General features: G+C 36.0%; 4 protein-coding genes across 5 annotated transcripts; all 4 read left to right on the top strand.

Annotated features, from left to right (window-relative positions):
* Positions 1-508: 508 nt before the first annotated feature.
* Positions 509-2,667, top strand: LOC130995215 (ylmG homolog protein 2, chloroplastic). The gene is made up of 3 exons (XM_057920414.1): positions 509-866; positions 1,581-1,783; positions 2,276-2,667. Exons 1-3 carry the CDS (start codon positions 558-560, stop codon positions 2,529-2,531), a joined length of 768 nt encoding a protein of 255 aa, XP_057776397.1. The 5' UTR covers positions 509-557; the 3' UTR covers positions 2,532-2,667.
* Positions 2,668-3,296: 629 nt separating this feature from the next.
* LOC130994531 (uncharacterized) lies at positions 3,297-4,295 on the top strand. Its single transcript, XM_057919575.1, has 4 exons — positions 3,297-3,493; positions 3,587-3,699; positions 3,835-3,923; positions 4,290-4,295. The coding sequence occupies exons 1-4, from the start codon at positions 3,381-3,383 to the stop codon at positions 4,293-4,295; spliced, it is 321 nt and encodes a 106-aa protein (XP_057775558.1). The 5' UTR covers positions 3,297-3,380.
* Positions 4,296-5,048: 753 nt separating this feature from the next.
* LOC130995211 (uncharacterized) lies at positions 5,049-6,344 on the top strand. 2 transcript variants are annotated; one of them, XM_057920369.1, is made up of 2 exons: positions 5,049-6,016; positions 6,120-6,344. In XM_057920369.1, the coding sequence occupies exons 1-2, from the start codon at positions 5,102-5,104 to the stop codon at positions 6,171-6,173; spliced, it is 969 nt and encodes a 322-aa protein (XP_057776352.1). In that variant the 5' UTR covers positions 5,049-5,101; the 3' UTR covers positions 6,174-6,344. The 2 variants fall into 2 exon arrangements, with proteins under 2 accessions (XP_057776352.1, XP_057776351.1); XM_057920368.1 differs by having other exon boundaries at positions 6,099-6,344.
* A 3,137-nt stretch (positions 6,345-9,481) lies between these two features.
* On the top strand, positions 9,482-13,275 carry LOC130995188 (putative late blight resistance protein homolog R1A-3). Its single transcript, XM_057920340.1, has 2 exons — positions 9,482-12,314; positions 12,742-13,275. The coding sequence occupies exons 1-2, from the start codon at positions 9,603-9,605 to the stop codon at positions 12,766-12,768; spliced, it is 2,739 nt and encodes a 912-aa protein (XP_057776323.1). The 5' UTR covers positions 9,482-9,602; the 3' UTR covers positions 12,769-13,275.
* The last annotated feature ends 4,742 nt before the right edge of the window (positions 13,276-18,017 follow it).

Below are 18,017 nucleotides of genomic sequence, written 5' to 3'. Positions count from 1 at the left end.
GAAAATAATAACAAAATCGATTGAATATATTTTTGAAAATGATAGTATTTTAGACAAATCACTAAATAACAAAAAATTGGTAAAATTAAATATTAAGCAAAAATCGATTTTTTATGAAGGTGTCTAAAACACCTGGTGTCCAAAAATCACTTCCGATAAAGAAAATGTAATAAATAGTGCTTAAAAAAATTCAAATAGTACTTGAAAAATAAAAATATACATATATATAATTATTCAATTTTGCCCTTATTTATTCTATGTTTGACTATATCTAAATAAGGTTATTTTGGTAAAAGAAAAGAAATTTAATGCTAATTTAATTTAGAAAATGAACTATATTGTGGCCGTGGGACATTTGAAAAAAGAATAAGGGACTATGAAGGTGAGACGGAGGGAGTAATAGATCAGATATGACCATATGAGAAAGAAGGGTTCCAATCTGTAAAATATAAGAAATTGAGGGGCTTAAATATAAATATGCAAATATCTTTATTCTTGATTTGTCCAATTCTAAGCCTTTCCTAAATCCCTCATTTATCTACACTGCAACACCAAAAATGGAGTCTTGCTCTACTTCAATGGAGGAAGAGCGGATTTTCGCTGCTAAAAGCCCACCTCCAAATTTGCAGATATTCCCAATTTCTTCAACCCCTTTTGATTTCTTACGCAGCGCCCCATTTTTCAGACAACCTTCGCACCCCAACTTCCCATTATTGGTCGGAGCTTCAAATGGTTTTCGCGACCTCCACAAATCGTTTGCTTCAAATGTCCAAAATTGCGTGAAAATGGTTGATGATTTCAGGTGCCAAAATCAATTTCTTGATAAAATCTTGTCGTTTCCTGCTTATCTTCATACTTGCTTCCAGGTACTCTCTCTCTCTCTCTCTCACTCACACACACACATTGATACTAGACAACTAGTAGTTCAGTAGAAAAGGGTTTCTGTTTGATGAGTTAAGCATTAAGATTTTTATTTATTATCACATATATATTGGTGGAAATGCTGTGAGGTTTAGCTCTAATTCATTATTTGAATTGATTTGTGATTTTGTGATGCATATTCATTTATGTTCGATTTGGCACACCCAGATTTAGGATGCATGAATTTTCGAATTTGAACTTAGTTTTGGACTACTTTTTGGAGGTGGATATTTAATTAGTAATAGTTGTGTGGTGTATATTAGTGGGCTTCCTTTATTTCAAATATGGATATTCTTAGAAGGTGTTGGCTAAGCTCATTTTAGACCATTCATAAGTTGTAATATCTCAATTGCTTATAAGTTAGAAAAGAATTTTATTTGAAGAGAGAATTGTGAGTTGCAGAGAGAAAATTGAGGAAAGAATCGAAATATAGACTTAGAGTTAGAGATGTATGTGTTGAAAATAACAAATCATAGTATGATTATTTCTATAAATTAATTGTTGCTTATAAGATAATATAAAAAATAAGGAATTTATAAATTGTCTGAGTTTATTTTTACAATTTATAAGTTGTTTAAGAGCTTATTTTGTCAAAAGCTTTTTCAATAGTTGATGGGCCGCATTGTCTTGTTACTAACACGAGCTCGATTTCGTTGAAGGTTCCACGGAGAAGCTGCCGGAACTTGCCAATGTTGTCGTCTACTCAAAACTTTGCGGCAATTTTGCCCGGGGATTCGGTGGCCGGAGTGGTGGTTGCCAGCGGGCTTTCAAATTTCTTGAACATCTACAACACATTGCTCATTGTGAGGCTGGTTTTGACTTGGTTCCCGAATGCCCCTCCGGCCGTTGTTAGTCCTCTCAGGTGCGTTGGTACTCGGCTTGGCTCGACTTAAATTAGGTTTCGAGAATATGACCGTACTAAACGCCCGTTCGTCTCAAAGCGTGTTCAGGCTAAATCTATTATTAAAGAGTTTATAAGTTTGTATATCTTAGTATAAAATGAGTTTAGAGACTTATTAGGTTTTGAAAATTTGCCATTACTTACAAGAACTAATTTAATCTAATTTTGTTATCAAGTTTGAATTCCGACCCCATTTAATTACCAAAACATAGTCGTTTCTATTGAAATTGCACATAATTAATTGAAATCGATTTGAATACGAGAGCAGAACTCTAGGCAGCCATGTCAGAATTAAATTGGGCCGAAATCCAACTCGTTGGCAAAATAAAATGAATTTAAAAGTTGAATAATTATCAAGTAGATTCTTAAATTAGTATAATTTTCAAGGTATTATCCCTTTAAAATATGTGTTTGGAATATAAATTGAAGTATTTGAATGATTTGTTTTTTCAGCACACTGTGTGACCCATACTTGAACATATTCCGAGGGATCATTCCACCGTTGGGAGGGTTGGATCTTTCACCTGTATTAGCATTTCTTGTACTAAATGCATTCACAAGCACAGCTGCTGCATTGCCTGCTGAACTCCCACCGGCCGCGGTCGACGCCGGCGCTTCTAAGTCTCATCCGACGTCGACGTCGCACGAGAAATGGATGAGAAGGCTTGCCGGAGCTCAGCCTAAAAGGTCCAGCAGTGATAAAATGTAGAATGCTTCTGCTTTCCTATTTTCATCAACTATAGCATTTCCTGTTACACAATTGCGATTTTCTTGTTCGAGTTTGAGTTTGAGTTCGAGTTCATGTACGATGTTTTTGTCTATGAATTTGAACCAAGACTTGCACACTTTCTGTTTTTTTTTTTTTTACCAGGGTTAATCACATTTGTGTCTACAATTTTTGTTGTTTTTCTAAAACATGTGCTTATCTTTCATTCTCCACTTCCTCCGTCAACAAAAAATAATTATAGAAGAGCACAACACGAATTTTAAATAACATAATTGACGTGCAAGCGGTGGCTGAGAAGTTGATGAGCGGGTGCAGCAGAGGCGCGGCGTGGAGGAGAAAATTTGCAGTTGAAGATAACTCAAAAGAGGAGGTAGACGGCATGGTCTATGGTGGTGGTCGGCACGCTGGCTGAATATTAGGGCTGTTGATTTTTTTTTTTTTCTTTTTGCTCGAAAAATAAAATGAGAACATAGAATAATTTCATGTAGATTAATAAATCATCCTTGACAATCCACGTCAATTTTCGAGAGCCGAAAAATTTTAATAGGACACAAACAATAAATTTTTGGTAGGTTGAGTATCGTTTTGATATTATTATTAGGTTGTGACATTATTGAGAATTTGCTAAACGGCTCTCGATATAACTGTTAATTGTCTCTATGGCCCAATGGGCTCCTACGCCTGAGGATGGGCTCTTGAGTTTTAAATGGGCTATAAAGGTAAATAGTTTATTATTGTAGGGCTGTATTTGATGAAACGTCAATAAGATTCGAATCTCAATTTGACAAAAAAAAAAGAGAAATAGAAATATATAGAAATAGTCGTCTCTGCATGGCTTTACTCCTCGCGGCCTCCGCCGCCGCCGCCGCTGCCAAGCGCCGCCTCCCGATTCTTACGTCTTTCTACGCCCGTCTTAGATCTAGCACGTGCTACTTTGAGCGCAGGTATTTTAATTTTTTCAAAAATATTTTAAAATTATTTCATTTGACTTGGTTTGACAATTACGTATTTGTTGAAATTGTTTGATTTTGTCTCAGAGATGAAGAGAAAATCTACAGAGATGGAGAGAAAATCTATGGTGCCCCGCCCGAGGATCTCGAGAATGAGGATATCGAGACATGCGTATTCGATTTTCAATCACTTCTTCGAGGTCTATTTTCAAACATTCTCAATAGTAAACAACTTCATTTTTAGTCTATTTATTTATGTTTCATTTCATACGTATGAAATATATGAAAATTACATTGATTACATGTAATGTTTGTATTCGATTTTGGTTGGGTAGGTCGTGCGATTCCTGCTCCCTGCATATCGGAAACTAAATGTACACTACATCTTTCCCTTCATTCCTTAATTTACTTAGGGTTATTTGCCGTAAAATACACGAACTTTCAGCAAATTCTGATTTTTCCCATAATTTTTAAAATTTGAAAAAAAATACATCACCTTTCGATTTTTTCTGATTTTTCCTATGGGTATAAAATACCCCAAATAAAAGTTGATTTTAGGACTTTTGACTTAGATTTTTTGATACGCCCAGTGACGTAGCTAGAGGGGGGCAGTGGGGGCACTGGGCCCCACTGAAAATTTTAAAAACATTAGGGGTATTTTAGTAATTTTATATTTAATATTAAATAAATACATAAATATTAGTATTATTTTTAGTAATAATTCCAATTTCTCTCTACTCAATCGTATATGAGATACGTTATCGAATGATTGTCTAATATCTTACATCAGAAATGATGAATTTGTAAATATGTACTAATGAAACCATTATGTAGCGATTTCAAAACATGAAAATTAAATAGAAGAGAAATTTTATGATGGTAGAATATTTATTTTTATTTTTGTAATATTATGGTGCAACTAATGTAGCATTATGATTTTATTGAAATTGCTAATATTCGGAGTCTTTTATAATATTATGATTATTACTTTATTCGTCTCAGCTAAGTTGATCAACTTATTTTCGACAGAAAATTTAAGAACTTAGTATTTTAAGTCTCTTTGGTAATAAAGTGAAATAAGTGATTAATTTTTTTTTTGCTTATATATATTAATTTATTCCATATAAGAAAATTGATCATCTTAAGTAAGACGGTAAAAAAAAATATTTACGAAGTTAGTTGGAACCAAGAGAGTATTTGGCCCCCCCGACTGAAAAGTCTGGCTACGTCACTGCCTAAGCATGACGTATAATAAATGTGGCATAATAAAAGTCGATGCATCGGCTTAGGATCAACAAATCTAGGCCAAAAGTTCTAAAATCAACTTCTATTTGGAGTTATTTCATACTGATGGGGAAAATCAGAAAAAATCGAAAGGTGGTGTATTTTTTTTCAAATTTTAAAGATTATGGGGAAAACCAGAATTTGCTGAAACTTCATGTATTTTACGGCAAATATCCCATTTATTTAATAGTATCATCTTTCATTCCTTTTATAAATAAATTTATTTAAAAATGTTATGTTATATTTCCACTTTGGATAGGTTATAAGGAGTCAGATCCTGGGCTGTACGCATCAGAGATAAAATCAGTGTCTCAACCTATGACTGACATTTGTTTCCTTTCTTATGATAAAGACGAGTATCCATATTTTAGTGCATATTCAGTTGATGAAGAGGATGGCAGCATTTCACCAAAATACTACATTTATCCTCCCTCTCCTATAAAGCAACATGGGATCTTCCGTGGCGCTACTTGTAATGGTGTATTCCACTTTATGAATGATCACGACCAGCATATGATGTGGAACCTAACAACAAATGAGTGTAAGGCCCTCCCCATGTCCTTTGATCGACGCCCTCGTCTTGATTCCCCTGTGGTGGCATCTGGAATGTGGTATGACCATACACGTGAAAATTACAAATTGTTGCAATTTGTTAGGAATTACGCGATATTTGAGGAAGATGAGGCAGATGATTCGATTTGGTTGTATTCACTCAAGAGTAATTCATGGAAAACATTACCACGCATGTTCTCACCAGCTTCTACTTGCACAAATGATGTTTTTTATTGTGGAGCATCTTTTGGGGAATCCGAATGTATTATATCATTCAACTTCTCTACTGAAACTCTTTCTAAGATACACTTGCCTCTTCTTGACAAGACAAAATGTTATCAGATTATGGAGTATAAAGGGTTGCTTAGCATTGTTGTATACTCATCCATGTTTGGTACTAACCGTGAACCTAGCGAGTATGAGCTCTGGGTTATGAATGATGGATTGTGGAGTAGAGAATCTGTTTTCCATGTTTGTGGTGTTCACGAGCCGGTATGGTTTTCCAGAAATGGCCGGTTTCTATATTTTGAAAGCTTCAGGGATGAAGTAGTGGTGTTTGATCGTGCCACTGGGAAATCGAAGAATCTTGGTATCCATTGTTATTCAACTCGATTAAAAATTTATCCACTTGCTGAGAGCTTTGTCCAACTCAATGGAGTTTCACTTGTTGAGGACCTTGAGGTAAATTCTTAATTATCCTTCCTGCTTATGAATGTTCATTTTGTACATTATTTAACTTGATCAAGTACGAATCAATAAGCAGGAGTTGGTGACAGTAGAAGAGGAGTTGGTGAGAGTAGAAGAAGAAGAAGAAGACGATGACTATGGATACTATTAAACCATTTCAGTGCAGCAGTGTTCCAGTTCCTCTTTAGTGGACCGTTGTTGGAATGTATATATGCTTATGTTTGTAGTAAAATACTCATGTAATGGAAGAGATGATGCAGTAATCAGTAACCTTATATTATATACTCCATATATATAGGTTTTTTTGTCTTTGTGAAAGAAATAGCTAGGTGCAGTAATTAGTAACCTTATACTATTATGTATTCATCTTTTTTTGAATAAATCTATTTCAGTTATTTTTTTAAACTTTTCTTGCCTTTTTATAATAGTATTAATTTTTGAAGTACTTTTTTCCTCTTATAGAATGCTAAATATGAAACAAGTGCTTCTTGAATTACTCCATCCGTCCCACTATAAGTGGCTCAAAACTTTTCGGTACAAGAATTAAGGAGAATGTGTAAATGTATTAAAAGTGGTACAAGAATTAAGGAGAATGTGTAAATGTATTAAAAGTGGTAGGGTCCACACTTTTTAAATGGTCAAATTTTGTCATTTATGGAAATGGGCCATCTATAGTGGGACAGTCCAAAATGAAATACAGGCCATTTTTAGTGGGACGGAGGGAGTACTTTGGAACAGCACATATTAATTTCTTTATCTGTAATGTAATACTACTTCCAATTAAAATGAATGACTACATTGTGCTAGTAGTTTCGGTGAGAACATACTATTGGAAGGTAGTTAAACAGGGTTGAGCTGCTCATGTTAGACAACACGTTTTGAAGCATGTTGTCTATATTATGTTGTCTATGACCTGAATTCTTGTAGTGAAAACAATATTGAAAATTCAGATGAAGATTCCTCAAACTATATAGGCCATGTTTACAACTTGAGCAACCAATCTAATGGTCAACTGCTTACCTCACCTTTCTCGATTGTTTCATCAGCAGTGGTTCCAAATATTCTTAAGTACAAATCTACATGCGAAAGAGATTGACCCTGACTTTTCTCAAGGCTCATCCCATATGACACAATCAATGAAAATTGTCGATGTTGAAACCTGGATGACAATTTTGAATTTGAATGCGTATGAAATGATTGGGCTTTCGAAGGCGGCCCTCTTCTTTGTTGCTATGTGGATGCATCTGGAATGTGGTATGACCATACACGTGAAGATTACAAATTGTTGCAACTTGATATAAATTGCACGACAGATGAAGAAGCTGCATTGTAAGAACTGCTTTTCTTACATCTCCATCTGCATTGTAGGAGTCAAAGAATTTTTTAGGACAATAACTTATGTTGATTTGAAAATTAGGACAAAAACTTTCGGATTTGTAAAAATAGGACACTAATTTTTTTTAGAGTAAAAATAGGACACTAATTAATAAGCGTCGTAAAAATAGGACATTTCTTGGCTGATAATTGGCCGAAAAATGTCCTGCGGACGCAACACTTATTAATTAGTGTCCTATTTTACTCTTAAGAAAAATTAGTGTCCTATTTTTACAAGTCCAAAAGTTATTGTCCTAATTTCCAAATCAATCTAAGTTACTGTCCTAAAAAACCCTCGAACTCGCATTGTAGGGACGTTGTGACAGCAGGTTGGGCCTTGAATTGAAGCGTTCCAACATACAGTGGATCCAAAAGTTTGTGGCTGATCTATGAACTCTTAAAATAAAAAAAGGAAAATAACAATACACAGAACAAGTTAAAAGTGATAAACTGATATAGCTAAAGTTGAAATTTTGATAAACTGAAATCATAAACTGGTTTTCTGCAAGCTGAGTTGAGCTGAGCTGAAACTTTATAAACTGAAAATATGAGCTGAATTTGATAAGCTAATTTCGAATAATTTAAAAGATTTAAGTTTTAACTATTAATTAATAACACTCTTAATTTTATTTTATTTTTGCATTAATTAGTCCGCTTTGTCTTTTCAGATTTCTAAGATATTAAGTAAATGATCTAGATGTCTGCTTTGAGTAGTATAAATATTTGAGTTACTTGTGTAATATGAAGAAAAAACGAAAAGTAATACATATGTCTCTTTTTTATTCACCTCTCCTCAATATTTTATGGTCTACATTTTTTAGGATTTCATTCTTGTTTCGATTGTATTCTTTCATTGTTGGGTTGTTCGTTCTTGGGCCAACAGATTCATACTCCGTTGTTTTCAATTTTTTACATGGTATGATTGGTATCAGAGCAGCACAACGCCGATGCACTCAAGAAGTGGAAGCAGCACAATGCGAAGGTCGTATTTATTTTGAAAATATCGATTCTCATTCTTTGTTCCATCATATATTATGCGCTGCAAATTGGCGCATGAAATTTGGCAAACTGTCTACAGACTATTCGACAAAAGGGACAATGCCCCAATCTTTCTTTTGGTGAATACTTTCTCAAGGTCAAGATTTTATGTTCAGAATTTCTCTTCTAAATCCAGAAGTAGCAATCTCTGAAGCTAAAAGAAGAAAATATAGCTGGAGCAAAGAAGGTTGAAGAAGAAATTCCTCTTGCAGACAGATATATACTATCTTGACTCGGCTATTGTTTTATTTGTTTTGTAATTTTGTTTTGCTGTATTGTCATACCGAATAAATAATTAGAACCGAGGTGCAACTAAATAATTGAAATGAAAAAGGATATGTTACATATGTACATGTTTGAAAATTCAATATGACTGCTAGATTTCTTTAAAAAATACAATAAAATCATTATAATATAATAACTTTGGAATTTAAGAATTTTATCGTTAGTAATTTATTAATATATCGATAAACTAATAAGTTTTTAATTTATAGAGCATTTTCTTAATTCCAGAAATTATAATTTTAAAACAAGTTATAACTTGTAAAAAAATCAGAGATAATATCTAAAATAAATAAATGTATGTATCTATCAATTCATTGTAGGTGATATTATTGGAGATCTCAAGCTTAAGATTATTCAACAATAGGTTCATATTTTAACAGGTTACCATATTATTCATAATTGTAATATTTTCGTAATAAAAACTTATAATATTAAAAGTACCTGTATATTTATAAAGGGGTTATCTACAAATTATTATTTTATTAAAATTGATGATAAACCAAATTGCTAATTAAAAAATTAAATAATATTTATATATATATCTATATTTTTTGCTTTTTTTCAAATAAATTAACATTTATTACATGTGAACGGAAGCTCTTTTTGCTAATTATATTGGTGGTTCCGACAATTGAGTGCTGCACATGGCATGTGCACGCACATCCAATTAATTTTCAGCTAGTTGCATAGAAAAGTCTACATAAAACAACTGCAACTTGTTTTATTGATTTGAATTTTCAGTAGTGCTGCACTTAACTTATTCATCTATATCTGCTATAAAAAGTTTCAAATCTCAATGGTGGAAATCATAATACCAGATTGGTTGCCTTCTTCGCCTCTCAAATATTATCTCATATATTTTTATTCATTCTTCCCATAAATCATGGCGGCTTATGGAGCTCTGGTTTCTCTTATGCATATCATAGATCGCCTTGAAAACCATCCTTCCCCTCCAATTTCTATCAACAAACAGCAAGTTGAATCTCTCACTGAAAATGTTACCTTCTTGCAGGATTTTCTTGATGCTTATATTTCCCCAGTTGTGGATGACCATGAAGCGGATCCATTGGAGCGTCGCATTGCTGATGCAGTTTATGCAGCTGAGGATGTCATCGAATCCCAAATTGTGCTTCAAATTCATAACCGATCCACAATTCGTGGGAAGAAGTCCAGTTTTGTCAACTTGTTTCGAGCTCGGTGCAAATGCGCAACTATTGATAGAAATGAATTGGAGGTCGGTGTAAATGCAGCTGAGGACTTCTATCACGATCTGCAACAAGTGATAGAAGAAATGAATTTCATCAAGAAGGAAGCCACAGAGATTGCCACCGCAGCTCAACTGCAGAGAAAGGTCTCCTCAACTCATGCTGGCTCCTCTTCCACTGTGAAGGAAATCATGATGGTGGGCTTCGACGAGGTGTTACTTGAAGTGCTGGATAAGCTCACCGGAGGCCAACGCAGTCGCCAAATCATCCCAATTATGGGGATGGGCGGCATTGGTAAGACCACTCTTGCCCGACATGTATTTCAGCATGCGCTTGTTAAACACCATTTTGATATTTTTGCTTGGACTACAATTTCTCAAACTTATAGTGTGAGAGAAACACTTAGAGAAGTTCTTTTCCAAGCAAGTGGGGATTCGCGTAGTGATCTGAGTGAGGTTGAATTGAGATTAGCACTACACAAGTATTTATGGGGTAGGAGGTATCTCATAATTATGGATGATATGTGGAGCACAGAGGTGTGGGACAAGATCAGGTCTTCTTTTCCCGATTGCGAAAATGGGAGTCGAATAATTGTAACAACTAGGCTGTCAAACTTGACTTTGCAGTTGGGTGAGTCTTATGGTGTTGGTATGAAATTTCTAGATGAGGCTAGTAGTTGGGATTTGTTCACCAAGACTGTGTTTGGGGGAGAAAGTTGTTTTCCTCATGAGTTGGAGGATATTGGAAAGAATATTGTAGCAAATTGTAAAGGGCTTCCTTTATCAATTGCTACAATTGGAGGTCTTTTGGCAAAATCTGAGCGCACTACAGAATATTGGATGCGTATAGAGCAAAATTTAAATTCAATTGTCATTAGGAATAATGATGAATTTTGCTTGAAAATATTGCGAATGAGCTATACGTATCTGCCCAACTATTTGAAGCCATGCTTTTTGTATATGGGTGTTTTTAAGGAAGATCGTAGAATTCGTGCCTCAATGCTGAAGAAGCTATGGGTTTCAGAAGGATTTTTGAAACCAACGAGTAATGGAAAATGCTTGGAAACAATTGCGCAAGAGTACTTAAAGGAGTTGGTGGATAGAAATATGATAATAGTTGATAAGTTGGGGTCTATTGGAAATGTCAAGTACTGTAAAATTCATGATTTGTTGAGGGACGTGTGCTTGAAAGAAGTTGAAAAGGAGAGGTTTTATCATATCATAGAAAAGTCTCCTTCAGTGATAGATAATGAATGTCGTCGGCTTGTTTTTAAAAATGGTGGAGTCTCGAGATCTTTGTCACATGCTCGTTCTATAATATGTGATGAGAAGAACTTTGAAATGCCTCACAATTTTAGATTGTTGAGAATATTCAAAGAATATGATAGAGATACAAATCAATTTGGAGTTGGTGTTCATTTCCTAGGAGATGTTTTTCAATTGGTGAACTCACGGCACCTTGCTGTTAAACTTCATCGGAACTCCGAATTCCCGTCTTCAATCAATTTGCTTTGGAATCTATCTACGTTAATAGTTCAGCAGTCAGCATTCCATAAGTTCGTTGCACCGATTGAGATTTGGAAATTGCATCAACTTAGGCATCTCGAGTTTGTAGAAAAAGCATTGATTCTCCCAGATCCTCCGAGTGATGATATCGTTATCATGGAGAATCTACAAACGCTCAAAGGAGTAATGAATTTGTATTTGAATGAGGAGGTGGTTCAAAGAATTCCCAATCTCAAGAAATTGCATCTAGTTTACCACTGGGAAGATATGGAGGGTTTGATTGAATTGAAACAAACGGAGAGAGCAAACTCTTTTAGTTATCTTCAGTGTCTGAGTAAATTGGAAAGCTTGCAGTGCTCCACCGATTATGGATATGATGATGAGTATTTGCAGAGGATCAGTTTCCCACACTCCCTCAAGAAGTTGAAGTTATCTCTCTATAATCTGGAGTTGGTAGAGATATTGCAAAAGATAGGGTGGTTGCCCCTTCTTCAGAAGTTAGTATTACATGGTGGTGCCTTCAAAACAGGCAAGTGGGACACTATTGAGGGCCAATTCCGGAGCCTCAAGCTACTACAATTGCACTATTGTAATGGTCTAAAAAATTGGACGATGGCAGAGAACTCCCACTTTCCACTTCTCCACGAGCTTCGTCTTCGAGGTTTGCGACAATTGGAGGAGATCCCTTCAGAAGTTGGAGAAATACCATCGCTGAAATCAATTACTTTGAAAGGTTGCAGCAAATCAGCGGTAGAGTCAGCTAAAAAAATAGTAGAAGAACAACAGGATTTATATGGAGACCAACTAGACCTTCATGTTCGAGCTATAGTTCGAAAAGAACACGAAAGACTGCAGAGCTTGGCAAGTCCCAACTTTGAAGTTGAAGTGAGTCTTTATTAGAATCATCCAAGAATTATAGTTAGAACTTCAGACTTTTTGTTTTGTAAGCTATAAAAATTTGAGCTTTTGTTGCTTCATTACTGTAAGCTCCACGTACAACTCTTTCTATTTAAATAACTTATTGGTGGTCGTCGTATACCACCAAATAATTCTTGCAATTCTACCAAGAATTAAATGAGTATGGTAGTAAGCAGGGTCGAACCACAGAGAACGGGTAATTGCAATCAATTTACTAGAGATCTAAAATCGGTGTAGCCACTACGCCTTCAAATTAAGAGGATGATTAATTATAACTAAGAAAATAAACACAGCACGAAAATATTCTAGAAAACAATTAATGAAAGGTAACTCGGCTCGAATAAATCCGTATCAACAAGTTGAATCTCTCACTGAAAATGTTACCTTCTTGCAGGATTTTCTTGATGCTTATAATATGTGATGAGGATGCGAGAAACTTTGACAGTCCTCACAATCTTAGATTGTTGAGAACATTCAAATCATATGATAGAGATGATACACGTCCATCATCAGATGGCTGAGAGCTCCCACTTTCCAGTTCTCCAGGAGCTTCGACTTCTAACATTATATGAATTGGAGGAGATCCCTTCAGAAGTTGGAGAGATACCAACGCTGAAATCAATTTATTTTGAACGTTGCAGTGAATCAGCAATGGTGTCAGCTAAAAAGATAGTGGAAGAACAAGAGGATTTATATGGAGACCAACTTGACCTTCATGTTCGAGCTCAAGTTCGAAAAGCACACGAAAGACTGCAGAGGTTTTGAAGTCATAGTGAGAAGTTATTAGAATCATCTAGCATCCAAGATTGTTAGTTACAAGTTCAGACCTTTTGGCTTATAAAACTTTGAGCTTTTGTTGCTTCATTACTGTAAGCTCCACAAGTCTTTATTTAAATAACTCATTTAGTTTCTCTTCCTTTTGGGAAAGTTACTTTCTTCCTTTAGATCATCAATTGTTGTTGCTGCTCATTTCAGACCACAAACAATGACACGTTGGGTAACGTCAATGCTTTAACAAATGATGTTTTCTTTTATACCTGTTTCTATGATTAAACATATAAACTCTATCTGACCGGAACTATATGGATAGAAGATGTCTTATTGTAGTATAACTACAGAACATAAAAAAGAAGCATAAGGATGGATATCAATGTTTCCTATTGCAGAACTACTGCCGAAAAATACCCATAGTTTGCAATTTTTTTGTTTATAACACGACCTTATAATTTAATCAGAAAATACACAGAGTTTCAATTTAATCGCAATTATAACATGATCTTATATATAATTTTACTATAAAATGTATCACGTTTCAATCCTAATATTTCTAATTATTTATATGACCAATTCATTTATTATTTACTCATAATTCATTCTATATGTATAATGATATTTATTTCACTATGCCCAAAATTTCGTGAAAATGGTTGGTGATGTCAGGTGCCAAAATGAAATTCTTAATAAAATCTTGTTGTTTCCTGCTTATCTTCATACTTGCTGCCAGAAAATCTCTCACACGCACACACACACACTGTTAAGAGTATTGATACTCTATGTTGTATTGTCATTAAGTAGACGGCATCAGAGGCGGTATCAGATATGTCAATTTTTTTAGGATAAGCACAAATCTCCTATTTGAAGTATAATTGTTGTATGGATATACTTCTTATAAATCAGATAGGCCACAAATTTATGAAGCACTTGGACTCTTATTTCTTGAAGAATAATTATCAGATTAATAGATCAAGATCATCCAAGCAAAGTCCTCATCAAGCTAGAACTCTTGTTTTCATCTACGACCAGGAAAGGATCAACTTGGGTTACAAGATAAGATTGGAGGCTTGAAGTCTATATAAGGAGGCCATATTTCGTGGAAGATGGCTTGGGATTTTCGTTCTTAATTGCTCTCGCCATGTAGTTGAGTATTCTTGTTCCTGCTAGGTATTTCCCCCTGGTCTAGTACCATCTGTAGTACTATTTTTGATACGGTACTTTTTCTTTTTTCTAGCAGAAGAGTGTTGTGAGTTATACACTTGAGCATACATTGTAAAAGAGTCATATACTCTTATTTATTGTTGGTTCTTGTTTCTCGAGGGATTAGGTGGTGTTCGCCGGTGTTCATGCCTAGAAAGTTAGTCGTTGTCTAGCTTTTAGTTATTCACTGTTGGTGAGGTTTTGGGAAGATGTAGAGGCTAAGTAAGAGGGTGTCTTAGTGTGCAAGTCCTTTGTACATCTTAACTTCATATATATAATGGATAATTTTCCCTGGGCGAGTGTCACACCCCAATTCTTGAATGAATAAATATAATCGAGGTGCGACTAAAATCATAGAAATAAACAAGGAAAAACCTTGTTAAAACCCGAATAAAATAATAAGTCGGGCTAGTCCCCTTTGGATCACAAGTTCTGTTTCATGCTTCTGACAACCGACATTCATTAGCATAAATCTAGGAGTTAAGAGTCTAAACTCGATCAGTGATATCATTTAATATTGAACATGAAGGTCTTAAGTTGATAAAACAAAAGACAGTTGAAAGCTTGCATTGGAGCGAAAGTCTTAATAGAATATTGAATCCTAGCCTCAGCTCCGTCCCGTCAACACCGACCAGCCAACCTGAAAAATATTTGAAGGTATTTTTGGGCTAAGTACTAATGTACTCAGTGGGCAAGCATTTTCATAAACATTTCATTCATTTTCGTAAGAGCAGTTTATCCAATTATACTTGACATGACTTAGAAGATTTTAAATAACTTCTAAACATGTTAAAACATTTTCTTTCATTTGTGCGCACATGTCACACTCCATTTCTGTTACTCGCTGTGATCCCGGACCTTTTAGCCACCGACGGATCCATTTCTCCCATTGCACTTGCCCTGAGGACGTAACTCAAACAAGTTGAATTGACCTCGGGACGCTACCCAGGCAGGCCTTACATGATACATACTCCGGAACACATCCAGCCAAGCACCCTTATAACGCCTCTTACATGAATTAGTGTCCGATGGAGATCAACCCACCGAAACAACTAACAAGTGTACACAATTCTCAAATAACGTGTTAGGCCATAAGAGAACCTCGATCGATCCATGAATTGCGAGCCTTAAACAGAGCAGAGTGCACATAAACATTTTATTGGATAAACAGTTTTCATTTCATTGAAACATTTAAGCTCAATAGCTAAATCATACATTTGTAAAATAAGCCCACCTGAATAGGCAAAGCCTGTCGTTTAACTCTTATTATCTCTGAATTGGAATAGCAATGCTAATCCTCCTGACGTTCAAAGCCTACAAGAAATCTATTCTTAATAGGTCTCTTAAATCTGAACTCAAGTCACGGTAAAGTGCTTAACTTTCTATGGTTCACTTAGCCGGGTTTTCAAAATTTAATGAATAAATAATTGAAAACATTTCTCTTGAGTTAAGAACACCAACAATATTCTTACTCGTCTTTCTTTTGTAATTGGAGTTTTAAAAATAACCAATTAAATCATGATGCAATGCATGACTCATTTCATACTTAAGCATAATAGTCTACTTAAAAAGCACAAGTCCAAGATACATAAACAAAGACAGCCCACTGCCGCCTTTGCCCCCCCTTTTCTCTGCCCTGCTAGTTAGCTCTGGCATTCAGCTCTGACATTCAGCTCTGGCGGTCAGCTCTGGCACTCGGCTCTGGCGGTCAGCTCTGGCATTTCAGCTCTGTCGGTCAGCTCTGGCATTTCAGCTCTGGCGGTCAGCTCTGGCATTCAGCTCTAGCGGTCAGCTCTGGCATTTCAGCTCTGGCGGTTAGCTCTGGTCTTCCCAGCTCTGGCCTTCCAGCTCTGGCTTTCCCAGCTCTGGCCTTCCAGCTCTGGCTTTCCCAGCTCTGGCCTTCCCAGCTCTGGCCTTCCAGCTCTGGCTTTCCCAGCTCTGGCCTTCCCAGCTCTGCACAGCCCTACTCTCATCTCCCAAAATATCTAAACACTCGCCGACTCTCTCTTTCTCAGCCCACCAGTACAGCTCTCGCCGATCACCTCCTTGGCAACGGCGAAGCGCCGTCACCTCCCTCTATTTCCAGCGACCGCAGCAAGCCACGGCCGCTACTCTCACTCTTCTCTACTCTCGACTCTCATCCAAAATCAATTCAGCCACCATTCAACACTCCACAGAAATTCACGCTCAAGGCTCGACATCTTAAGCAACATAAAAAGAATCAAGACTCAACCTTTATCTATTATTTCAAAAAAAATATGCAGCAAAACATACATATAAACACACAAACATGAACATGAAAATGGGTTTCTAAACGAAAGTGAAGTGAAGAAGCAGGGGAGTTAAAAGGTGAAACCTTGGCTTGAATTTGCTGGGTGAATCGTTGGCTGCTGTTCTTGAATTCGTTGGGTGTTGTTCTTGAGGTTTCTCTTCGGTGTTGGAACGAGAGAGAATTGAGTGAATTGAGTGAAGATGATTTTCGTGAACTTGCAGTGGAGGTGTATTTGAAGAGAGAAAGAGAAAGTAAGGCGGTGGAGGTGGAGAAATATCTTGAGGAAGAGTGGTGGGTTGGGCTTGATTGGAATAGTTTGGGCCGGTTCTTATTTGGTTACTCAAAGAAATTAAAACTTGAGGCCCAATATGAGAATAAAATTCACATACTCACTTAAATGCTTGAATGCTTAATTAAATAAATATGCAATGCATATCAATTTAATAACTAAATTTACAAATGCTTTTTTGTAAATCATTTTTGTTGGAATTAAAATAAATTCATTTTCTCAATTCGGCGTGAATCATCTTAAATCTAAGTTCAAAATTATTCTAAACTTAGCTAGGGAAAAGACGGGGCGTTACATCCCTCCCTCCTTATAAAAATTCCGTCCTCGGAATTACATATCTGGTATTCTAGCTTGTGATACTTGTCATTCGTCTCATTCATCTCTCTAGTGGCCTTTTCCATCCTGTGATGGTTCCACTTCTTGACGAGAACAAAATTTATTGCCTCGTAAAACTTGAACCTTGCGATCAAGTATCTGGACTGATTTCTCTTCATAACTTAGGTCCTGGCTAGGGCTATCTTGTCTTGCTTAATCACATGCTTTCTTAATTGCGAGATGCAATACGTATTGTATACATCCACAATGCTTGGTGGCAGAGCCAACTTATAGGCTACAAAGGCCTAACTTATCTATGATCTCAAAAGGTCCTATATAACGGGGTCGTAACTTGCCTCTCTTTCCGAAACGTATAACTCCCCTTGAGGGAGAAACTTTGAACAAAACTCGATTCCCCACATTGAATTCTAACTCCGATCGGCGTTTATCGGCGAAAGACTTTTGTCTATCCTGAGCTTCTTTGATTCTTTACTAGATGTGATCGACTTTCTCGACCAGCCTTGATACTAGTTTCGGATCTAACACTGGTGCAGTAGTCAGCCTAGTCTTGAATTCCTTAAAACTTGGTTTACAAGCTTCGGACCAACATGCTTAGTCCCTTTTCTCAAAAGCTGAGTCATTGGCCTAGCCAATTTCGAGAATCCTTCGATGAAACTTTTGTAATAACATGCTAGACTGAGGAAACTTCTGATCTCATTGACGTTTGATGGTGCCTTCCATTCCTTGACTGCTTCGATCTTGGCAGGGTCTACTTTGATTTCTTTAGTCAACACTATGTGACTGAGAAACATAACTTCCT

This window comes from Salvia miltiorrhiza, chromosome 7 (assembly GCF_028751815.1).
Source record: "Salvia miltiorrhiza cultivar Shanhuang (shh) chromosome 7, IMPLAD_Smil_shh, whole genome shotgun sequence".
Classification (NCBI taxonomy): domain Eukaryota; kingdom Viridiplantae; phylum Streptophyta; class Magnoliopsida; order Lamiales; family Lamiaceae; genus Salvia; species Salvia miltiorrhiza.
Note: the sequence above shows the minus strand (reverse complement) of the source record. Positions and strands in the feature narration are given on the sequence as shown.

Coding starts and splice junctions, on each gene's coding strand:
- LOC130995215 (XM_057920414.1), top strand. CDS start 558: ATGGAGTCTTGCTCTACTTCAATGGAGGAAGAGCGGATTTTCGCTGCT. Junction 867..1,580: donor ATCTTCATACTTGCTTCCAG/GTACTCTCTCTC, acceptor ATTTCGTTGAAG/GTTCCACGGAGAAGCTGCCG. Junction 1,784..2,275: donor GCCGTTGTTAGTCCTCTCAG/GTGCGTTGGTAC, acceptor TTGTTTTTTCAG/CACACTGTGTGACCCATACT.
- LOC130994531 (XM_057919575.1), top strand. CDS start 3,381: ATGGCTTTACTCCTCGCGGCCTCCGCCGCCGCCGCCGCTGCCAAGCGC. Junction 3,494..3,586: donor ACGTGCTACTTTGAGCGCAG/GTATTTTAATTT, acceptor ATTTTGTCTCAG/AGATGAAGAGAAAATCTACA. Junction 3,700..3,834: donor TTTTCAATCACTTCTTCGAG/GTCTATTTTCAA, acceptor TTGGTTGGGTAG/GTCGTGCGATTCCTGCTCCC.
- LOC130995211 (XM_057920368.1), top strand. CDS start 5,102: ATGACTGACATTTGTTTCCTTTCTTATGATAAAGACGAGTATCCATAT. Junction 6,017..6,098: donor CACTTGTTGAGGACCTTGAG/GTAAATTCTTAA, acceptor ATCAATAAGCAG/GAGTTGGTGACAGTAGAAGA.
- LOC130995188 (XM_057920340.1), top strand. CDS start 9,603: ATGGCGGCTTATGGAGCTCTGGTTTCTCTTATGCATATCATAGATCGC. Junction 12,315..12,741: donor GTCCCAACTTTGAAGTTGAA/GTGAGTCTTTAT, acceptor ACCTTCTTGCAG/GATTTTCTTGATGCTTATAA.